General features: G+C 45.7%; 1 protein-coding gene across 2 annotated transcripts in view; it reads right to left on the reverse strand.

The window, feature by feature from the left end:
* The window catches only part of LOC147455909 (proteasome activator subunit 4-like), a 106,879-nt gene extending 86,237 nt beyond the window's left edge, over nt 1–20,642 (reverse strand). Inside the window, exon 1 of one of the 2 annotated variants that reach the window (XR_015188422.1) lies at nt 20,063–20,642. Coding sequence is in view for 1 of the 2 variants with exons in the window: in XM_086514533.1 (XP_086370659.1) it covers nt 20,063–20,226 (164 nt within the window). In the remaining variant the exon portion in view is untranslated. The remainder of the gene's footprint in view (nt 1–20,062) is intronic. The other variant, XM_086514533.1, reaches the window with a different exon arrangement.
* Nucleotides 20,643–23,389: the final 2,747 nt, after the last annotated feature.

The following is a 23,389-nucleotide window of genomic DNA, read 5'->3' on the forward strand; positions in this document are numbered from 1 at the left end:
TCTCTCTCTCTCTCTCTCTCTCTCTCTCTCTCTCTCTCTCTCTCTCTCTCTCTCTCTCTCTCTCTCTCTCTCTCTCTCTCTCTCTCTCTCTCTCTCTCTCTCTCTCTCTCTCTCTCTCTCTCTCTCTCTCTCTCTCTCTCTCTCTCTCTCTCTCTCTCTCTCTCTCTCTCTCTCTCTCTCTCTCTCTCTCTCGTGCTCACTCTCCTTGGTCTATACGCTTCAGAATCATCGACTTTGACACAACGACCATGCACCTGCTGCAAGCCATCAGCTAACTGCCCACTAGCCACCAACCTCTAAGGGGGCGCCAGCTGGTGCACCCCAAGTTTTTCTGTTGTGTCTGGACTCTGGCAACCTTGGTAGGCTAAGTCTGTGGAGCAGGTTGGGTTCCCTTGCGAGGACAAGCCTTCGCAAGATGGCCCATCTCTCTACATATGAAGCACTGGTCTCTAGCAGCCTTGGTAAGCTGAGTCTATGATGCGCGTTGGGGTCTCCTACGAGGACAGTCCTTCGCAAGATGGCCCATCTCTCTATATATAAAGGACTAGTTCAGGAGTCCCAATGTCACAAACCGCTAACGTGTCAAGCCACTAAAGACCTGAGTTGACTTGCAGATCCCCGCCAAGGGGCCTTAACCCTAGAAAATGCAGGAGGAGGAGTTCCCACCAACTACTTACATAACCTTGCCGAGTGGAGTAGTTTATTAAAAGAAGTTCCATCTACTTATGGGACCCCGTTCAATGGGACCCTAGTCCCTAGGATTGAAAATAAAACACGACCAAAACACACAGACACACACACACACACAAACATTGCGTAACAACATACTGACGCGGCAATTGTACAGACGCATGTGAATTGCGTTGATGAGGTGGCAGATTGTGTGGATTTTCGCAAATCACGCTGGCAACTTTTGAACGAGATGTTTTTAGACTTCATGCTTTTCATGTAAACTGCTTCCCAAGGCCAAGGGCCTTCAAATACGTGCATTGATGACGTAGCAGACTATACGGACGCCCACAAATTGCGTTGATGACATGGTAAACTATACGGATTTCTGCAAATCGCGCTAGCAGCTTTTGAACCAAATGTTTTTAGACTTCATGCTTTTCATGTAAACTACTTTTCAAGGCCGAGGGCCTTTATATACGTGCCCAAGGCTCATTCTCTGGCATGCTTCAATGTGAAGGTGCAAAAGACTGAGTACAAGCAATATAAAGAAACGTCGAAAGGGACGCTAGGGTTTGGGGCCAATGCTTTCTTGGGGTGGAACTTCGCCACTCCGCATCTCGTGTGTCATGCATCTCTTATAGTTCAATTATTTTGAAGTGGTTAAAGTTGTTCAGTCTGTTATTTTCCGTTGTACTCTCAACTTCATATCAATGGAGTTGGCCACCAAGTTGGGCATTCAAGCTTTTGAGATGGGAGATATAGTAGAGGCTGATGCAGCTTTCAAGGGACAACAAGCCTCCGTTACTCCCTTGATTGGGAAGTTGAGGCTTCATGTCCAAAGCTATGTCGACAAAGAAGACTTCTTCATCTCTCCTCTCCAACATGAGAATGTTATCCTAGGGGCACCATGGTTTGATCGCATGGCTGCCAACATGAAGTTCCCTAAAAGGAGAATCTACTTCACCTACAGGGGAAAGAACATGTATATAGATGCTAGTGAGCGTGGTCGCACTATTCCACTTGTAAATCCTCAGGAGCCACTATGCAGATCCCGTTTGAGGGGCCTAAACCCTAAAAATAAGCACACGACGAAGAAGAAGTTCCTACCAACTTATGGGACCCCGTCCGATGGGGCCCAAGTGACACGAGAATAAAATAAAGCAGGACACACACACACGTAGAGCTGATGACGTGGCGGAACTGTACGGATTTCCCGATTTTGCGTTGCTGACGTGGCAAACTTTACGGATTTCCGCAGATTGCGCTGGCTATGTTGATTTTGCGCTACTGATGTGGCAGTACTGTACGGATTTCTCTAAATCACGCTTACTGCTTTTTGGGCGAGATGTTTTTGTACCAGATGCTTTTGAGTGTACGGCTTTTCAAGTAAACTGCTTTCGGGCCTAGGGCCTTTAAATATGAGGCTAGGGCTCATTCTCTGACACGCTTCGGTGAGAAGGTGCAGAGCGCGAGTACCAGCATTGTACTGAGTTCAAGTATAATAAAGAAATACCGAAAGGGGCACCAAGTTTTGGGGCCAATACTCTCTGGGGTGGAATTCCGCCACTCCGTATCGCGTGCTCTCTTTATCTCTTTAAGTTTCAGTTGTTGTTGAAGTGCTAAAAGTATGTTCAATTTGTTCTTTTCTATTGGCACGTGATGCCCGTCTTGTGACAAAGGGAGGATGGAAGCAAAGCCAAAAACGAAAAATGTGGACAGCTGGTGGGCAAGTGCCATGGGAAGGCACAAAGCAAGGGTGGAGCAGGGAGAGAAACACGGGCGAGAAAGGAGAGAGGTGGGTGGCAGCGAGCTATTGGGGAATGTGCCGGAGGAGGGGGAAGGAGGTTTAGAGTTCAAATTCCTATTCGATGGTGGCTCCACTATCTCCCACGAGCAGATTAGGGAGTGAGGGTTGTTTTGTGGCTATGCCCGGCCGTATCTCAAGTAGATGTACCTTTTCAGCGGTGCATTCCACGGTGTTGTCCACCTGGTAGGTTTGCATGAGGTGGAACCCACGTTCCTAGGGTTCCTAGAGTTTCTCAGGGTCAGAATCTCCAGTATTCTGCAATAATGCTATTAAATGTGTGTTGTGAGTTTACACATTTATTGGCATTTTTAGGCATTTATTGGCATCGTGGGGTTTTGCAACAGGTAGGGTAAATTTTCTATTTGCCAATATATGCAACCCCCCCCCTGACCCCTTGTACTTTATGGCATGTGATTGATGAGCAGAGCTTCCATCGCTTGAGCTACATCCTCTCTCTAGCATTTTCTCTCTCTAGAGTATGTAGCGTTTTCTCTCTCCTCTCTCTAGCATTTTTGTGCACCTAGCATTTTCTCTCTCAACTTTTGGCGTCGGTCTCTCTCTCTCTCTCTAGCGCTCCCCTTCTCTATGCAAACTCCCTTTGCAGGTCTTTCACTTGCAAATTGTTCCCGTACCCGTTCAGTGGGCAGTACGCGATAGGAGGTCGATTACGAAGAAATCTGTTGGCTACCAGGCCTCGAGAGGAGATTTGTTGGCGGTTGCGGATGAGATCACCACCCAATTCACTATTTTCCGTTGCACCTTTGACATGGTACCAGAGCCACGACGAGCTCTCGAGTCGTATTGGTGATCTGTGCAAGTTTTTTGGTGCCGAATTTTCATGACAAAAAGAGACAATTTGTCGTTTTTATGTTGTTTTTCTCTCATTTGGAGCTAACCTTTGGGCTGCTTTGAAAGTTTCCCTTTATCTACCTCAACCTAGCCTTGTCACATGTCCAACCTCTCTAGCATTATGGAGAGGGGTGATGGTTTTGATTACAACTCGGTCCGTGATGAAGAAGTACCACACAAGAAAGTCAATAATGGAGCTTTTGTCAACGAGAAGTGAAGAGATTGGCCTCAATTCTACTCTCGCGTAGGTTATCAACCAATCAAGATACCTACCCTTCCTACCTTTCCCACAGATCGGCAATTGAAGGTGACAACTATGCCATTTGGAAAGCGACCATGACGGCCGTCTTCAACTCTTACAAGCTTGGAGTGTCACAAGACGGGCACCACGTGCCAATAGAAAAGAACAGACTGAACAGACTATTAACACTTCAATAACAACTGAACTGAAAGCGAGAGACGACACGCGACACAGAGTGGCGGAATTCCACCCCAGAGAGTATTGGCCCCAAACCTTGGCGCCCCTTTCGGTATTTCTTTATATTGCATCATCAAAGTACAAGTCGGTACTCCAGACTCTGCACCTTCTCCAGGAAGCATGCCAAAGAATGAGCCCTAGCCTCATATTTAAAGACCCTTGGCCTGAAAAGCAGTTACAGTAAAAAGCCTTAAAACTCAAAAGCTTTTGGTCAAAAAGCAAAGCCAAAAAGCTGCCAGCTTTTCGTAAATCGCATTGGTGTCCGTACAACGGTCCATGTGTCAGCCCGCCACGTCAACAAATCAGGGTTAGGGTTAGGATTTTTTATTTTAGGATTAGGGTTCTGGACAGAATTAGGGTTTTTGATTTTAGGGTTAGGGTTTCAACAGAATTAGGGTTTCGAGCTAAATTAGGGTTTCTGATTTTAGGGTTAGGGTTTTTATAGAATTAGGATTTTGGGAGAATTAGGGTTTCTGATTTTAGGGTTAGGTTTCAGGGTTTTGGGCAAAATTAGGGTTTTTGATTTTAGGGTTAGGATTTCAGCAGAATTAGGGTTTCGACACGTCAGCAGTTTGTTACATCTCCCCTTCTTGAAAGAGAGTAATCGTCCGCGATTACAGCATATCTGCAAAACAACTCAGGTTAGCTCAAAAATTTCCAAGGGTCATTCCGAGGGACATTCCGAGGGACGATCAGTTTGCTCTTTTTATTAAGGAGTTAGCTTCTCTTTTTCGCTCTTTTGATCAAGAGTTAGCTTCTCCTTTCGGCTGTTTTGATCAAGGAGTTAGCTTCTCCTTTTCGTCCAGATCAGAACTTTTGATATTCCGGCGTAGTTAAATTAGCCATCACACCCAGACCGTACTGATCTTCCACGGGTGTCTTGATGCACTAAAATTACATACCCAGCCAATCTCATCCAATTAGGAATATTCAGTAATTGGCACATCACAATGCAACACAAATGCTTACATATGCATGTTACAAGACACAACAAACAGCACCGCTGAACACTCCCCCGAGACAAATGGTCTGCGGTATGGATCTACTCAACGACTACCTCATCACTCCCCCAGCAAATAACCTAAAAATGTCCGGGCCATGAGCTTAGAGGACTGTACAACCGAACGCTCCCCAGACCGCAATCTGCGTCGCTTGGAGGTTCAAGCATACAACCAAAAGCTCCCCAGGCATCGGCCTGCGTCATTCGGAGGTTTTCTAGCATACAACGAAACGCTCCCCAAGCATCGGCCTACGTCGTTCCGAGGTTCAAACAATACCAAAACAGTATTTCTCACTTCTCCACCCAGGAGTAAAATAACCAATCAATGAAACCAGTATTAAAACCAGAGTCAAACATTTCAAATCGGCACCAAAACAAGTTCAAAACAGATACCATCCATTTCAAACAGATTCCAAACAGGATCACCAAACAAGATCAAACAGAACTCAAACTTAAAAAGCAATCTCGACATCAGTCGAGCTCGAAAAGTTGATTGACTTTCCATCCTGAAACCTACACCAAAAATTAGGGTTAGGTTTCTTTCCATAAGGTCGTAGCCGAGCACAGCATGGTCCATCAGCTCTTGGACAAACCGTGTTTCTTTGGCGGCAATGGTAGTCCCAAGAGATAGCAATCACACTAAACCTCCAAGGTCATCTGCTCATGAAGAGACGTCTACTGAGAGATGTCGAGAAATTTCAAGATATAATCTGCTAGGGTTTCCATGGCAAGCATTTCAAAATACCCCTTTGCTAGAAGTTGCACTCTGAAGGAAGATGTCAGAAACCATACAACTTCAGGCAATTTTTTTTTTTCTTGAAAGCTTGCCAAGTACTTGGAGTGCGCGGCTTGGTAGCTATAGACATCAACATCTGCATGGCACTGCTTTTGAGAAAAACAGTGACTCGAAACAAATATCAGATCCTTCTTTGCAAGTGATCTTAATGACTTATGACCTGTAAGACATGAGCGGTGAAGACGGGAGCGCACCCGATGCGCGATGAAGTAAAGGTGGGAGTGGCTAATAAGCCCGGGTTGGAGGGTGAAGATCCCTCAAACAATAGCTTTGTCCGCTCTTTTTTTGTAGGACCGAGAGTGGCTAATAAGCCCGAGTTGGAGGGCGAAGATCCCTCAAACAATAGCTTTGTTTGCTCTTTTTTGGTAGAACCCGTATGCTTTCAGAAAAGCCCACACCTGATGCTCTGATACCACTGTCACAAGACGGGCACCATGTGCCAATAGAAAAGAACAGACTGAACAGACTTTTAATACTTCAATAACAACTGAATTGACAACACGCGACACAGAGGCGGAATTCCACCCCAAAGAGTATTGGCCCCAAACCTTGGCGCCCTTTTCGGTATTTCTTTATATTGCATCATCAAAGTACAAGTCAGTACTCCAGACTCTGTACCTTCTCCAGGAAGCATGCCAGAGAATGAGCCCTAGCCTCATATTTAAAGGCCCTTGGCTTGAAAAGCAGTTACAATAAAAAGCCTTTAAAACTCAAAAGCTTTTGGTCCAAAAGCAAAGCCAAAACGCTCCCAGCTTTTCGTAAATCGCGTTAATGTCCGTACAGCAGGCCACGTGTCAGCCCGCCACGTCAGCAATTCAGGGTTAGGGTTAGGGTTAGGGTTTCTGATTTTAGGGTTAGGGTTCCGGGCAGAATTAGGTTTCTGATTTTAGGGTTAGGGTTTTGGGCAAAATTAGGGTTTCTGATTTTAGGGTTAGGGTTTCAGCAGAATTAGGGTTTCGGGCAGAATTAGGGTTTCTGATTTTAGGGTTAGGGTTTCAGTAGAATTAGGGTTTCAACACGTCAACAGTTTGTTACATGGAGCCTTTGTTACGAGCACCTTTCTAAAGCCAAGGGATCCTTCGGGAGCGAAGCTATGGGAGCCTTCCAATGCTCGAATCCGATTGTTCAACATCCTGAGTAGTACACCTCTGTAATCAGTCACATCTCATTGATAATGGACGCGAAGCAGATTTAGTATCGACTTGGATCTTTATCTGATAGAGTTTCTCCGATGAAACGGATAGCTTTGGAGGTGCAGTTGAGGACCTTGGATGCGAAGCACTCATCCATGAGGGATCACATCAACAAGATGCAAGAGCTCAAGCAGGAGATACTTCATATAGGAAAGCTTATCAATTCAGAGGACATGGCCATCCAGCTTTTGGCCCAATTACCTCCTCGATATACCAATTTCTGTTCTTCGCAAATTACAAGTGGCCGGCTAAATACTATTTCTTGGGACGAGCTTATTCCAATGGTGATGGAGGCAACGAGAGGGTGAAGCAGATTGCAACGGCAAACGCGTTTTTCTTGCTTGTTATAAAAGGCAGATTTTTAGCTTGTCTTTTGCCCTCACTTCATGCAAGTGGACAAGATTGAATGCTACAAGAAACTGTTCAAGTTGGAGAAGACTATGGCCGCTTACTCACAGTGTCACAAACTGTTGACGTGTCAAGCCACTGAAGAACGAAGCCAACATACAGATCCCGACCGAGGAGCCTAAACCCTAGAAGAAGCAGCAGAAGAAGTTGTACCAACTTGCAAAGTCTTGCCGAGTGGCCTATTTTAAAGAAGAAGTCTTGCCAACTTATGGGACCCCGTCCGATGGGCCAAGGGGACCTAAAGAGATTAAAATAAAGCAAGACCACTCTTTCTTGCAGAGAAGATGATGACGTGGTAGCTATACGGATGCCCATGATTTGCATTGGTAGTGCCACGTGGCAGCCTGTACGGATTTCCGCAATTTGCGCCAACATGTTGACGTGGCAGGTGTACGGATTTTCGTGATTTACGCTAGGCAACTTTGGGCGGCAGCTTTTGAGACCAGATGCTTTTGAGTTTAAAGCTTTTCATGTAGCTGCTTTTCATGGCCAAGGGGATTTAAATATGAGCCAAGGGCTCATTCAATGGCACGCTTCAGTGTGAAGGTGCGGAGTCTGGAGTACCGGCGTTGTACTAAGTTCAAGCAATATAAAGAAAAACCGAAAGAGGCACAAGCGTTTGGAGCCAGTGCTCTCTTGGGGTGGAATTCCGCCACTCCCCATCTCGTGTATCGGGCATCTCTTTCAGTTCAGTTGCTATTTGAAGTGCTTAAAGTTGTTCCGTCTATTCTTTTCCGTTGGCACGTGTTGCCCTTCCCCGTGACACATAGGATTTCAAGGACCTCGTCTCCAAGACAAAAGCCTTGGAAGAACCCATCACTCAGATTCCACCTCAAACATTCAAGAAGGCCAAAAGATAATAAGCGCGCTTATTATCTTGGGGTCTAGATTTGCAAGTTTTTCCACTTTTGGTGACTCACACCATTAGTACAAGGTGCTTTAAGACAAGTCAAGAGGTTTCATCCAATTTGAAATCATTTTGGTAAACGTACTTGTTGATCAAAGGTGGAAATAGATCCAACTCAAATTTTGCACACAAATGAGAGTTCAACGCTCCTAAACCATTCGCAAAAGTGTCTATACTTCACCTTGCCAAGCTACTCCTCAGCGTAAAGTCCAATTTCCAACCTCATGATTATTATCTACACGCCTAGAATTGCACTTTTCAGAACTCTGATGCCATTGGGATGTCATCCGCCAACTCTCAAACAACCTTCTATGATACCTCAAAGGAGATGTTAAGAGAGCTAGATGTCAATGATCTAGGACTGGCCACGTGCTCACAAGATGTGGTGCATAATGAGTATTCAAGATATTTGACAGACATGGAGACTGCACATGGACTGCTATCTTGAATGGCCTACAGAGATTTCCAGCAATGAATGGCACTTGTTTTCCTCACAGACATGGGCCTAGCACGGTGGACTATGCTATGGCTCAGCCCAGTTTAATACCATTTACAGTGGGTTGTCACAAAGTGATGACGTGGCGGACAGCCCAAATTTCTGCCAGAAACCCTATAAATTCTTGCAACCCTAATTTCCGGAAATCGCGTAGGTAAAAAAGCACCCCAAAAAAAAAAGGCGACGCAAATCTCAGCTTTTTGCTATGATTTGGGAAAAAGAGAACTTGCTTTTTACTGGCTTTCATTGAGAGAGAGAGAATTTGCTTTTGCTTTCAGAAGCTCTCTGTGAGAGAGAGAAAAGAGCTTTTGCTTTCAAGCTTTTGGGGCTCTGCTTTTGGGCATCCCTTGTAACCTTTAAATTAGTGGTGAGGGCCTCACTACTTAGAGCATCTGGACACAGAGTCTGAGAGTGAAACCCTAACCACTCTCTTGTACTTTGATGATTGATTAATACAAAAAGAAATACCGGAAGGGGCGCCAGTCTTTGGGGCCAATATCTCTAGGCACGGAACTCCGCCGGGCCAATGCAAATCTATTGTGATCTGTGAATTGTTTTGAAGTGCTTATTTGGTGTTGTCGCGGTTGATTCTTGACTTCGAGTGTCCAAGTCTGTTACAGTGGTATCGGAGCACGGCCGATTTCTCTTCTACGGCAAATCCGATCCCCGAAATTTTTTTCCGCGGCACCTATGGCTTCAGGCAATGATCACTCGACTCCCTCTGCATCTGGAGATGCGGGCTGGGATCACAACGAAGATTCAGACAGAGAGTATGGCCCGCCTAGGCCTACTCAGGCGGAGCAGCAGGAGATAGAGCGTCATCAATTGATAGGCGATGCAACAAAGATGATGCTCAATTTTGCCAAGGACCCGAAGATGGCAAAATATATGAACCAGACCTCTTTGGAAGAGGTACAGATGGAGTGGCAGAGAACCACAACACCACTCCCGAAACCCGCTCTCAAGAAACCTTCTACCTCCAAGAAAATATACGGAGAAGGGACTGGAGAACGTGGTTGATGCACGGATTGCTCAGCTTTTTGACGTGCAAAAGGACAAAAAGCACGGCAAAAAGCAGAAGAAAGGCACTGACTTCCCAGGATATTTTGGTCGTCGGTCGACATTTGACAAGGCAACGAAACAGAAGAAGCGTGTTCGATTTGAAAGAGTACCCAGTTCTTCTTCTTCTTCTTCTTTTGACAGTTCTTCTAGCTCTTCAGATTCGAGCGAAGAAGACAGAAAAGGTACAAAGAGAAGCAAGAAACAAAGCTTCGGAAAGGGCAAGAAGAAGGCTACATCTCGCCCAGAGACTGACAGTTCTACTGAAGACTCGTCTACAGACAGCTCAGATTCTGATGACGGAAAGTTTTATGCGAACAAGAAGAATTTTTACAAAGCCAGCCAGTATGACTTTCTCGAAGATAAAAGCAAGAAAGTCCGAGAGTTTAAGGAAGGTGGCCACTCGATCAAGTTTGATACTTTTCAAGATACTCAAATGCTTCGAAGGCTTTGTCTTTTATACAGCAGTTTGACATCGCTTTCGCGGGAGGACGCTATTCAGAGCACTCCAAGATTCGGAGAGCTACCTCTTACCTTGAGGGGAATGCTCGTACTTGGTGGTCCACGCTTCTTTTAACAAGAGTGCGCCAGTTAAATGGCTGAAATTTAAGAAGCTTTTTATTTCTTCTTGGTTGACGCAAGAATATGAACAAGATGTCCGAGCTGCTTGGAACCATCTTCGGATGACCAAGAAAGATACAATCAATGCTTATTGTGAAAGATTATGGAGCTCTTTTCTACCCGCCTCTTCATTCAAGAAGATCTCGTTCAGAGAACAGATTGAGCGGTTTACCTTGGGTCTACCTACAGAGATCCTAGATCACTGCTTGGAACAGAAGACAGCTTCTATTCAGGAGTTGATGAGTCATGCGACGCGGGGCTTTGCCATTCACTCTGGCAATCTGACCTACCCCACAGATGAGGCTATGACACAACGAGCCGAACAGACTTCTGGGAATGAAAGTAGAAAGAAAAAAGAGCAACCAAGAGAAAAATGATGCACGACCCAAGCTTACTCCTGAGGAGAGAGCTCGCTTCATCAGAGAGGGGAAGTGCTTTGGATGCGGGGAACAGGGACAGATCTCCGCGAAGTGCCCTAATAAGGCACAGAAAGAACAGAATGATAAAGACGACGACAGGTCTGAGAGTTAGAGAACAGCTGAGGAACGTGGCAGAAAAGGCAGATAGAAAAACAAAACCGGTAGCACATGGCGTGGAACCTACACCGAATCTAATGAATGAAAGTACAAACTTTGCCGGTTTTGGGGCAAAGTGAAGGATCAGGAAGCCCTTTTGAAGGAGCCAAGGCCAACTTCTTTTCACTTGGAATTGGCAGCTCGATTTGGAACTACGCCCGATAGACTGACGCCACAGGCGGAGGTAGTTCAACTGGCACCCGGATGGGATGTTGCCATTACACCGAGCATTGGCAAACTTCGTTTGCAATGACAGGGGTGTTCAGGGCACGGGAGTGACGTTCTACTCGGGATCCCTTGGTACCACAAGAACTACGCCGTGGTTGACTACCGGGCCGAGAAAGCGACTTTGATAAATGAAGGGCTTATAGATTGTACTTGATGAACTTCAGTTTCTTACTCATTCTTTTGGAAGAGAACTGAACGATGGATAAAGGTTGAATATGTTTTGACCTGATCAAAAGAACGCCAAGATTTTTCTCCACACTCATGCCGATTCCTCTTCAGAGGGCCTGAAGATCAAACCATTGATCTGATACCTGGAAGCACGTCACCGAATCGGCCACCTTACCGTGTGAGCCGAGTACAGAATGAAAAGATTATGAACCCAGTGAAAGACCTCTTGGAAAAGGGTCTTCTCCAGCCTAGTACTTCACCATATTGCTCTCCAATGTTCTTGGTTTTGAAGAAAGACGGATCTTGGAGAATGTGCATCGATTATAGCACTCTGAACGAAATCACCATCAAGAACAGATTTCCAATTCCTAGGATCGATGATATACTCGATAGGTTACAGGGATCCTCGTGCTTCAGCAGGATTGACTTGAAGAGTGGATATCATCAGATCAGGATAGCGCCAGGAGATGTCTACAAGACAACTTTTCGGACGACTTTTGGGTTATTTGAGTTTTTGGTGATGCCTTTTGGCTTAACCAATGCTCCTGTGACATTTAACCGGACGATGGACAGGATTTTTCGAGAGTACAGGCTTCCCCTTTGCATACCTTGACACAGAAAGGAGTACCTTTTTCATGGGGACCCAAAGAGGTGACTGCCTTTCGGACATTGAAAGAGAAATTGACTACAGGACCAGATTTGACTTTGCCGGACTTGCAGAAGTCATTTGAAGTATTTTGTGATGCAAGCCATGTCATAGCTTACGAGAGCCGTTTGTTCTCTAGGCCGGAGATGACAGCACACATCTATGAGAAAGAGGTTTTGGATGTTATCCATGCTCTTACTCAGTGGCGGCATTACCTACTCGGAGCGGATTTTACTGTCTTTACAGACCATCAGAGTTTGCGCTACTTCTTGTCACAGAAGCAGCTTTCGGAAAAGCAGATGCGGTAGGCGAACATCTTGTCACAGTTCCACTTCCAGATTGTCCATGTGCAGGGACAGAAGAATGTGGTGGCAGATGCTTTCTCGGAAATCGTTGGTTCTAGCTATTTCTGCGATACATCATAGGAGCTTCGAGGATATGGTCGATCAGTATGCCACAGATACAGATTTTGCAGATATTTTCACACGGCTACGGGATGGGGAGACAGTAGCTGGATACTCCCTTCGGGAAGGCTACTTGATGAAAAAGACTATGTTGTGCGTTACACAGCCGTTGAGGGATAAGGTTATGACTAAATGCCACTGTCCACCTTTTACGGGTCACCGCGGCATTGCTACCACCATGAAAGGGGTAGAGAGATACTTCTTTTGGCCGTGACTCAAGAAGGATGTGGAAGAGTTTGTGCGCAGTTGCTTGGTATGCTAGAAGGTCAAGTTTGACAGGCATAAGGCACAGGAATTGTTACAGCCTTTACCCATACCCACCCACCCCTGGGAAAGTATTGCAATGGATTTCATTTTTTATCTCCAAGAAAACAAATGATCACGATGATTTTCCGATTACATGGCACGTCTGAGACTATTGTCTCCGACAGAGACCCCCAGATTATGAGTTTTGTTTTGGAAGGCAATTTAGGGAGAACATTGGCACGCGGTTGCAGTTCTCGTCATCGTTCCACTTGCAGACTGATGGTCAATTTATTGCCGGATTTTAATAATTTCAGTTTCAATAACACGATACACTCTTTTTCGATGGGGAATACGCCATGTGAGAATTGTTGGAAAGTGCTGCTAAGGTTCCATCCTTCCTGAGCACGAAAGATTTAGATATTGGAAGCGATGATATTCGCGAGATTGGGATACGGCTTTTGCCCAAGGTTCGCGAGACTTTTGCAGGAATTCTCAAGATCGACAGAAAAAAAGGCAACGGATCGCCCATCGTCGCGACTTGAAACTGAAGGAGGAAGATTGGGTACTCTTACTTTTAGAAGGCACGCCTAAGAAAGAAAAAGGGAAAGGAGAGGCTTTTTCAAAGCTTAGTAAGTGATACGATACTTACCTTTCCAGATAACTGAAAAGATAAAATGATGTCTTCCTTCCGATTGAAACTGCCAGATACTTGGAAGATTCACAATGCATTGCATGTGCTTCTCTTGAACCCTTATAGGGGTGATGTGCTGATGATGGGGAGCCTGATGAGCAAACCCGAAGATGGAAGAAAAACGAGGAGATCTTGTTCCTGAACAGATTTTGGCACATAACGATGACGAAGAAAGTTAAAGTCCGAAGGCGGTTCTTTCTTGGTTAACTTTCAAGAACTATGCCCTGCATTTGATGCGAAAGTGGGATGGTGGATGAGGACCTAGCAGATACGTCCTCGCATTGTGAAACTTTAAACCTCGATGTTTTGGTTAAGCATGGAGCTCTACTCAAACGGAACCCAGAATTGACTTCTTGGCCGGAGATCTGGTGCAGTGGGATGCACAAGAGTGGAGCACTCCGCTCCTCTGGTCCATCAGATGCCTGGTGATCGTATTTTTGATACTTGATCTCGAATAGACATGGTTGCAATAGGGGGTTAGTCAATCGGACATCGATGAGGTCCCGATTGGACCTAGATGTGATTGCTAGCTACATTTCCGATAAATCATGGTCTAAGATCCGAATGAATATTGAATGTCATGTGATGTCCTGTGATGTCTGGTGATGTCCTGTGATGTGACTGTCGATTTTGTACATGTGCTAGATGTGTGTTCCTAGTACGTAGGTACTAACAGTCAGTGTCTGCTAAGACAGTTTATGGCTTTTATCGGTTTCACAGGCGTAATCGCGGTCGATTACAATGCTTTCAAGAGGGGGGTATGTCACAAAGTGATGAAATGGCGGACAACCATAATATCTGCCAGAAACCCTAAAAACTCCTGCAAACCCTAATTTTTGCCAAAACCCTAATTTCCGGAAATCGCGGAGGTGAAAAAGCAAAAAAAAAAAGGCGACGCAAATCTCAGCTTTTTGCTATGATTTGGGAAAAAGAGAACTTGCTTTTTACTAGCTCTCATTGAGAGAGAGAGAATTTGCTTTTGCTTTCAGAAGCTCTCTGTGAGAGAGAGAAAAGAGCTTTTGCTTTCAAGCTTTTGGGGCTCTGCTTTTGGGCATCCCTTGTAACCTTTAAATTAGTGATGAGGGCCTCACTTCTCAGAGCATCTGGACGCAGAGTCTGAGAGTGAAACCCTAACCACTCTCTTGTACTTTGATGATTGATTAATACAAAAAGGAATACCGAAAGGGGCGCCAGTCTTTGGGGCCAATATCTCTAGGCACGGAACTCCGCCGGGCCAATGCAAATCTATTGTGATCTGTGAATTGTTTTGAAGTGGTTATTTGGTGTTGTCGCGGTTGATTCTTGACTTCGAGTGTCCAAGTCTGTTACAGTGGTATCGGAGCACGGCCGATTTCTCTTCTACGGCAAATCCGATCCCCGAAATTTTTTTCCGCGGCACCTATGGCTTCAGGCAATGATCACTCGACTCCCTCTGCATCTGGAGATGCGGGCTGGGATCACAACGAAGATTCAGACAGAGAGTATGGCCCGCCTAGGCCTACTCAGGAGGAGCAGCAAGAGATAGAGCGTCATCAATTGATAGGCGATGCAACAAAGATGATGCTCAATTTTGCCAAGGACCCGAAGATGGCAAAATATATGAACCAGACCTCTTTGGAAGAGGTACAGATGGAGTGGCAGAGAACCACAACACCACTCCCGAAACCCGCTCTCAAGAAACCTTCTGCCTCCAAGAAAATATACGGAGAAGGGACTGGAGAACGTGGTTGATGCACGGATTGCTCAGCTTTTCGACGTGCAAAAGGACAAAAAGCACGGCAAAAAGCAGAAGAAAGGCACTGACTTCCCGGGATATTTTGATCGTCGGTCGACATTTGACAAGGCAATGAAACAGAAGAAGCGTGTTCGATTTGAAAGAGTACCCAGTTCTTCTAGCTCTTCAGATTCGAGCGAAGAAGACAGAAAAGGTACAAAGAGAAGCAAGAAACAAAGCTTCGGAAAGGGCAAGAAGAAGGCTACATCTCGCCCAGAGACTGACAGTTCTACTGAAGACTCGTCTACAGACAGCTCAGATTCTGATGACGGAAAGTTTTATGCGAACAAGAAGAATTTTTACAAAGCCAACCAGTATGACTTTCTCGAAGATAAAAGCAAGAAAGTCCGAGAGTTTAACGAAGGTGGCCACTCGATCAAGTTTGATACTTTTCAAGATACTCAAATGCTTCGAAGGCTTTGTCTTTTATAGAGCAGTTTGACATCGCTTTCGTGGGAGGATGCTATTCAGAGCACTCCAAGATTCGGAGAGCTACCTCTTACCTTAAGGGGAATGCTCGTACTTGGTGGTCCACGCTTCTTTTAACAAGAGTGCGCCAGTTAAATGGCTGAAATTTAAGAAGCTTTTTATTTCTTCTTGGTTGACGCAAGAATATGAACAAGATGTCCGAGCTGCTTGGAACCATCTTCCGATGACCAAGAAAGATACAATCAATGCTTATTGTGAAAGATTATGGAGCTCTTTTCTACCCGCCTCTTCATTCAAGAAGATCTCGTTCAGAGAACAGATTGAGCGGTTTACCTTGGGTCTACCTACAGAGATCCGAGGTCACTGCTTGGAACAAAAGACAGATTCTATTCAGGAGTTGATGAGTCATGTGACGCGGGGCTTTGCCATTCACTCTGGCAATCTGACCTACCCCACAGATGAGGCTATGACACAACGAGCCGAACAGACTTCTGGGAATGAAAGTAGAAACAAAAAAGAGCAACCAAGAGAAAAATGATGCACGACCTAAGCTTACTCCTGAGGAGAGAGCTCGCTTCATCAGAGAGGGGAAGTGCTTTGGATGCGGGGAACAAGGACAGATCTCCGCTAAGTGCCCTAATAAGGCACAGAAAGAACAGAATGATAAAGACGACGACAGGTCTGAGAGTTAGAGAGCAGCTGAGGAACGTGGCAGAAAAGGCAGATAGAAAAACAGAACTGGTACCACATGGCGTGGAACCTACACCGAATCTAATGAATGAAAGTACAAACTTTGCCGCTTTTGGGGCAAAGTGAAGGATCAGGAAGCCCTTTTGAAGGAGCCAAGGCCAACTTCTTTTCACTTGGAATTGGCGGCTCGATTTGGAACTACGCCCGACAGACTGACGCCACAGGCGGAGGTAGTTCGACTGGCACCCAGATGGGATGTTGCCATTACACCGAGCATTGGCAAACTTCGTTTGCAATGACAGGGGTGTTCAGGGCACGCGAGTGACGTTCTACTCGGGATCCCTTGGTACCACAAGAACTACACCGTGGTTGACTACCGGACCGAGAAAGAGACTTTGATAAATGAAGGGCTTATAGATTGTACTTGATGAACTTCAGTTTCTTATTCATTCTTTTGGAAGAGAACTGAACGATGGATAAAGGTTGAATATGTTTTGACCTGATCAAAAGAACACCAAGATTTTTCTCCACACTCATGCCGATTGCTTTTCAGAGGGCCTGAAGATCAAACCATTGATCTGATACCTGGAAGCACGTCACCGAATCGGCCACCTTACCGTGTGAGCCGAGTACATAATGAAAAGATTATGAACCCAGTGAAAGACCTCTTGGAAAAGGGTCTTGTCCAGCCGAGTACTTCACCATATTGCTCTGCAGTGTTCTTGGTTTTGAAGAAAGACGGATCTTGGAGAATGTGCATCGATTATAGCACTCTCAACGAAATCACCATCAAGAACAGATTTCCGATTCCTAGGATCGATGATATTTTCGACAGGTTACAGGGATCCTCGTGCTTTAGCAGGATTGACTTGAAGAGTGGATATCATCAGATCAGGATAGCGCCAAGAGATGTCTACAAGACAACTTTTCAGACGACTTTTGGGTTATTTGAGTTTTTGGTGATGCCTTTTGGCTTAACCAATGCTCCTGCGACATTTAACCGGATGATGGACAGGATTTTTCGAGAGTACAGGCTATTTGTTGGCACTTTCTTTGACGACATCATTGTTTTCTCCAAGAATGAGGCAGAACACAGAGATCATCTGCTTCAAGTCTTTCAGGCATTACAAGATCACACGTTAGTGATTAATGCAAAGAAAAGTGAATTTTTCCTACCAGAGATACACTTTTTGGGACACATTGTGTCAGCAGCAGCAGGAGTGCAAATGGACCCGGCCAAGATAGAGACTATCCGTGATTGGCCCGATTTGAGGAATGTCCATGAAGTTAGAAGCTTCTTGGGACTGTGTTCGTACTACAGGCGGTTCATACGAAAGTTTGCAGAGGTTGTTTCCCCTTTGCATACCTTGACACAGAAAGGAGTACCTTTTTCGTAGGGACCCACAGAGGTGACTGCCTTTCGGACATTGAAAGAGAAATTGACTACAGGACCAGATTTGACTTTGACGGACTTACAGAAGTCATTTGAAGTATTTTGTGATGCTTGTGGTCGTAGTCTGGGTGCGGGTTTATGGCTTTTGTCGGTTTTGTAGGTGTAATCGCGGTCGATTACAATGCTTTCAAGAGGGGGGTATGTCACAAAGTGATGACGTGGCGGACAGCCCTAATTTCTGCCAGAAACCCTAAAAATTCCTACAAACCCTAATTTTTGCCCAAACCCTAATTTCCGGAAATTACGGAGGTGATAAAGCCAAAAAAACAAAAACGACTACACAAATCTCAGCTTTTTGCTATGATTTGGGAAAAAGAGAACTTGCTTTTTACTGGCTCTCATTGAGAGAGAGAGAATTTGCTTTTGCTTTCAGAAGCTCTCTGAGAGAGAGAGAGAAAAGAGCTTTTGCTTTCAAGCTTTTGGGGCTCTGCTTTTGGGCATCCCTTGTAACCTTTAAATTAGTGGTGAGGGCCTCACTTCTCAGAGCATCTGGACGCAGAGTCTGAGAGTGAAACCCTAACCACTCTCTTGTACTTTGATGATTGATTAATACAAAAAGAAATACCGAAAGGGGCGCCAGTCTTTGGGGCCAATATCTCTAGGCACGGAACTCCGCCGGGCCAGTGCAAATCTTTTGTGATCTGTGAATTGTTTTGAAGTGGTTATTTGGTGTTGTCACGGTTGATTCTTGACTTGGAGTGTCCAAGTTTGTTACATCGGCCCCTCCTCATATTTACAATTTCATTCCAGTTTAGTACAACTCCACTGGCCCAAGCATCTTCGCATACTCGATATACTTTTACATTGGAGACTAACTCTGTCTTCATGGACAGTATTTACAGACGATTGGCCACAGAGGAGTCAAGATGCCCATTAGAGGAGCTTACCCAGATATTGATAGACACTTCACATGAAGCAGCAGTAGAGGCATACCCACACACCCAACCAGGCACAAACAACATTCAGGAAGTATGCCCCAGAACAGTTGGTATGACGAGGAGTGACAATCACAAAATGCCTTCCAACGCCTTGTGCGACGGAAGAAGAGGACTTATCTTGCTCAGTTAGAGTAATAGTACAAGCTATTCCTGAGCCAGAACTCAAGCGAGGCATGGAGAATTTTTCATGAGCATTCTCCCCCCAACGGCTATCACATCAACCCAGATTTTGGGATGCATATGCAGCATCTCTTTACACAATTCCAAGGCAACAATCTCTACTCGACTCTCTGAAGCCATGCCCACAGACATGCACTTTCTTTACCAATGAGTTTGTGCAGAGCTTGTTGCTCCCCCGCTGGTCATAGAGGCACTTACCATATCCGTCTCTTTTATACACAATACCTGGGATCGCCTAGCTTTGGAGTCTTTTAAACAACTTGCCTCACAGAAAAAGACACATCTTGTTGAGATACACACGACATCATGGTTTCAGCTACATGGCTTTAGTATTGACAAACTACCCCCTTTCCAGTAATACCCGTCTTATTAGACAAGATTTGATTTAGCAGCTAGCTAGACACTAGGAGGACATGGACAAAGCCAACACGAGAGCTTGGCACAAAGATGGCTTTCTACAAAGAGCATCTTCTCCAACTCATAGAGGATCCCTATATGAACACTCATTTATCCATGGGATACGATGTGCTATTGTTCAAATGCGCACATCATCGCATCAGCTAGAAATTGAGACCGGCAGATTTAGGAGAGTACCGGCAGAAGCAAGGATTTTCCAGTTGTGTCATATAGAGCCAGAGACAGAAAAACATCACATATGACATTGTCTGCTATACTATGAGATACGAGGCCGCTTTCACTATCTGTTCAGAGAGGGCTTTGGACCACTGACTAGAGTCGTGAAATATCAGGATCAGAAATGCCTCGGGTTGTTTTTGCCAGAGCTGCACTAACACAGGTAGGCTTTTATTTTACTTCGTTTTATTTTGTACCTAGACATTGTATTAGATCCATCAAGATTGTATCAGTTTTGTCTCATAAGTCATTTTGGCCTTTTGAAAACGTTTAATATAGCATTTCACTTCATTTTCGTTTCTCTCTCTCCCAACGGCAAACACTTCGCATTTTGAGTATATAAATAACATGAGGCGTGACCCAACACAAAACTTTTGCAAGTTTTAAGTTTCATACCCTGATAGATAATGAAGTAGCCCATATGTCAAAAGAGGCATCAGATCCTCAGATGAAAAAACAGAAAAAAAAGACCAGCAATGTCAGCATTACAGCATTGCATTCAGCGATCATGAATAACACCCACAGTCTTGATAAACATGAGCCTGAAGAGCATGTGAAATGTATGTATATGTATGACTCATGATTAGAATAAAAACACAAGATATAGCAGGTTGAGATAATTATGCTTGGCATCCCGAATTGAAAAGCAGTCCACACTTACGTGTTAACCACAGATATCCACTGCAACGAAGCAAGCCTCGAAGCAAAAGTATTGCTTTCTAGTGTCTGTTGAATGCTCCCCACCAGCCTGTGAAATCGTTCTGTTTCAATGTCGAGCTCATCTGCAACATCTGTGGGCAGCCAATTGTTATAAGAGTGCACCATCGTGAGCTGAGGGTTGAGTAGAAGCAGGAGGGTAGTGTACACTCTCTATGTTCCGCCCAATTCCGCGAACCCAGCTGGCAAGTCAAGCTCCACGTGTAGATCAAACAACACACGTCGATCGTGCATAGACAAATTTGTAGGGATAGGTAAAGCAGAAGGCAGCCAGACAGGGTTCTTATCTCCCGCTTGTTCTCTACAGCTTACTTGCACACACGCAATTGTTGCAGATCGTTGGCAGGGATCGCAATATGAATTGAGGCAGGAAAATTGTTAGGCGTAGGTTTGATTTCCAAGTCCTGGCGACTCGCATGCTCAATCAATGGCGCCAATTTGGTGAAAAGGGCAGATGCAGAATCGCGAACAAGGAGGAGTGAACGATACGGCAAAGCAAGCCCTTGGGCCTTGAACGACCAGCGGCGAAAACCTATATGTACGGCAAAAGCAACAGTTTAAAGGTTGAGATATTCCTATCTCTCTCTCTCTCTCTCTCTCTCTCTCTCTCTCTCTCTCTGTGACGCCCTCGTTCGGGGCATCGCGGGAAAGGGGCCGCGCCGGCTCATCTGCGATGCAAATGGGACCTGCAGGCAAGCAAACGCATATACAAGAACGCAACTTGAAAACTGAACGCAAAAGGGACACGAGAGTGAGGGACACGAACGAATGATCAATATCATAAGAAAGTGCCGAATACAAGGGACGCAAGTAATCACATGAAAACGGGACTGACAAGTTGGGGGAGGTGGCACATACTTCCCTTATATACACCCCCGGTTTGAGAGAGCTTGACGCCCACGTCAAGCCGGGGTTTTGAGAGGTGCCGATACAAAAGTTGATGCCGAGGTTTTGGGGGCGGATATGTACAAGGGGGGGAGTGAAGTGTTGCCCAAAAATGTCTAGCTACTTAGGGTTATGCTAGTTACAAGTGGGATGGAGGACTACTCTATATGGTTTTCATTTAGTGGGTTGTCCTCCTCTTCAGTGGGCATGTTGTAGAAGCGCAGCACAAGGGGTCTTCCGAGTTGAAGCATGATTTCTTCAGGTACCCAAGTGCATTCCATCATGGGGCGATTTCGCCATTTGACATAGAAGAGTTGTCCCCGACGCCCAAAGCGCGACTTTAGGATGGCCTCCGGTTCATGTGGCGGGCCATCCTTTACATATTTGGGGAGGCTTCTACCATAGGTGTTATCCGACACAAACCTTTTGAGTAGACTTACATGGAAGGCGTTGTGGATGTTGATGTGTGATGGGAGATCCAGCTTGTAGGTGATGTCGTTGTAGGACTTGAGCACTTTGTAGGGCCCATAGTAGCGGTGGTTGAACTTCGGGGAGAGGGCTTGAGGGAGGGTGATATTCTGGGAGCTGACGAGGACTAAGTCACCTTCTTGAAAGAGTTCAGCAGGCCTTCGCTTTTGGTTGGCGTATTTGGCGATGCGTACCTTGCTTTGCTTGAGACTCTTCTTTGCCCTTTGCATGCGGGTTTGCCATTGTTGAAGAAACTCTTCACATTCAAGATCCTAGGCATGCACATCGCCGGTTGCCAGTGCAAGGGGTGTGATGACTTCTTTACCTGTGGAGAGCTCGAAGGGGGTGTAGCCAGTGCTGCTATGGATGGAGTTGTTGTAGTGGAATTCAATGCCTTGGTTGACTCTTTCAGTTTGCCCATCGGTTTCTGGGTGGTAGGCGGAGGAGAAGCGGAGTTGGGTGCCTAGAAGCTTGAAGAGCTCGCGCCAGAGGTCGCTGAGGAAACGGGTGTCGCGATCAGAAACTATGGCTAGGGGAAGGCCGTGGTACTTGAAGACTTTGGCGAAGAAGTGTTTGGCGACTTGGTAGGCGGTGACGGGAGGCTTTGCAGGTATGAAGTGAGCTTGCTTGGTGAAGTAGTCGACGACCACCATGATGGTAGTGTGGCCGTGGGAGGGGGGGAGGTCGACGATGAAGTCCATACTTACCATGTCCCAAGGCCGGGAGGGTGTTGGCATGGGGTGGAGGAGGCCAGTAGGCTTGACTCTTTGAGCTTTGACTAGTTGACAGGTTGGGCAGGTGCGCACGTAGTCGATTACGTCGTCCTTCATTTTGGGCCACATGTAGTGTTGATGGAGTTTGTCATAAGATGTCTTCTGGCCACCATGTCCAGCTAGTTTGCAGTCATGAGCCTCCCACATTGTAAAGAATGAGGATGCAAGAGAGCTACACAAGACAAGCACAAAGCACACAGAGATGGAAAGCTTCTTCTTCTTCTTCATAGAAAAGAGAGTACAAAATGACTAAGTGCTAAAGCTGAAAAGTAGCACATATGTACATGCGGTCACTAAGTGTGAACTCGCTAGAAGCGTACTAGGCTGGCACTATAAGTGTAGTCCAGCTGTAGAATCACTGGCAGAGATCCTCCGTGTCGGTCACCTAACGCGCCAGTGAGTAAATGCCGTAAGCGGCCAAGACCCGTAGTGGATGCCAGCTCAAGGTGTAGAGCTCGACATCTCAACACACATGAGGTCTTTCTTTAGCTCTGGATCATTGGGGATGTATATTTTTCCATGCGCGTAGAAGAGGTTATCTTTGACTTCAAAGAGACCCACTGCAGCTTTCCCAGAGATGTGGTCGTTGAGCATGCGGAGGACAGCAGGATCACCTTTTTGAGCGTCGAGGATGCGTTGGCGTAGAGTGTTGGTTGCTGAGGAGATAGTAGTGAGGGTGGGCATTCGACTAAGTGCATCGGGCATGACATTTGTGGAGCCCGGTTTGTGGATGATCTCGATATCATATTCTGCCAATGTATCCTGCCACCTGGCTTGCTTGGGGGTGATTTTTGGTTGTGTCTGGAAGTACTTGAGGGAGATATTATCTGTGTAGACCTTTATGTGCTTGTCTTGGACATAGTGTCGCCACTTTCGGAGGCAGTGGACGACAGCGAGCATTTCCTTCTCATGGGTGGTCCATCTTGTCTCTACGTCGGTGAATTTGTGTGATTCATAGGCGATGGGTTGACTCTCTTGCATGAGGACGCCACCAATGGCCCCATCGGAGGCATCCGTATGAACTTCAAAGGGTTTGGTGAAGTCAGGTAGTCGGAGGACGGGGGTACTGCACATGGCTATCTTCAGGTTCTCAAAGGCTTCTTCTTCTCTGGATGTCCATTGAAAAGGTTTGTGGCCTTTGGTGA

Source organism: Adiantum capillus-veneris, chromosome 6 (assembly GCF_014529385.1).
Source record: "Adiantum capillus-veneris isolate H3 chromosome 6, ASM1452938v2, whole genome shotgun sequence".
NCBI classification, from domain to species: Eukaryota; Viridiplantae; Streptophyta; class Polypodiopsida; order Polypodiales; family Pteridaceae; genus Adiantum; species Adiantum capillus-veneris.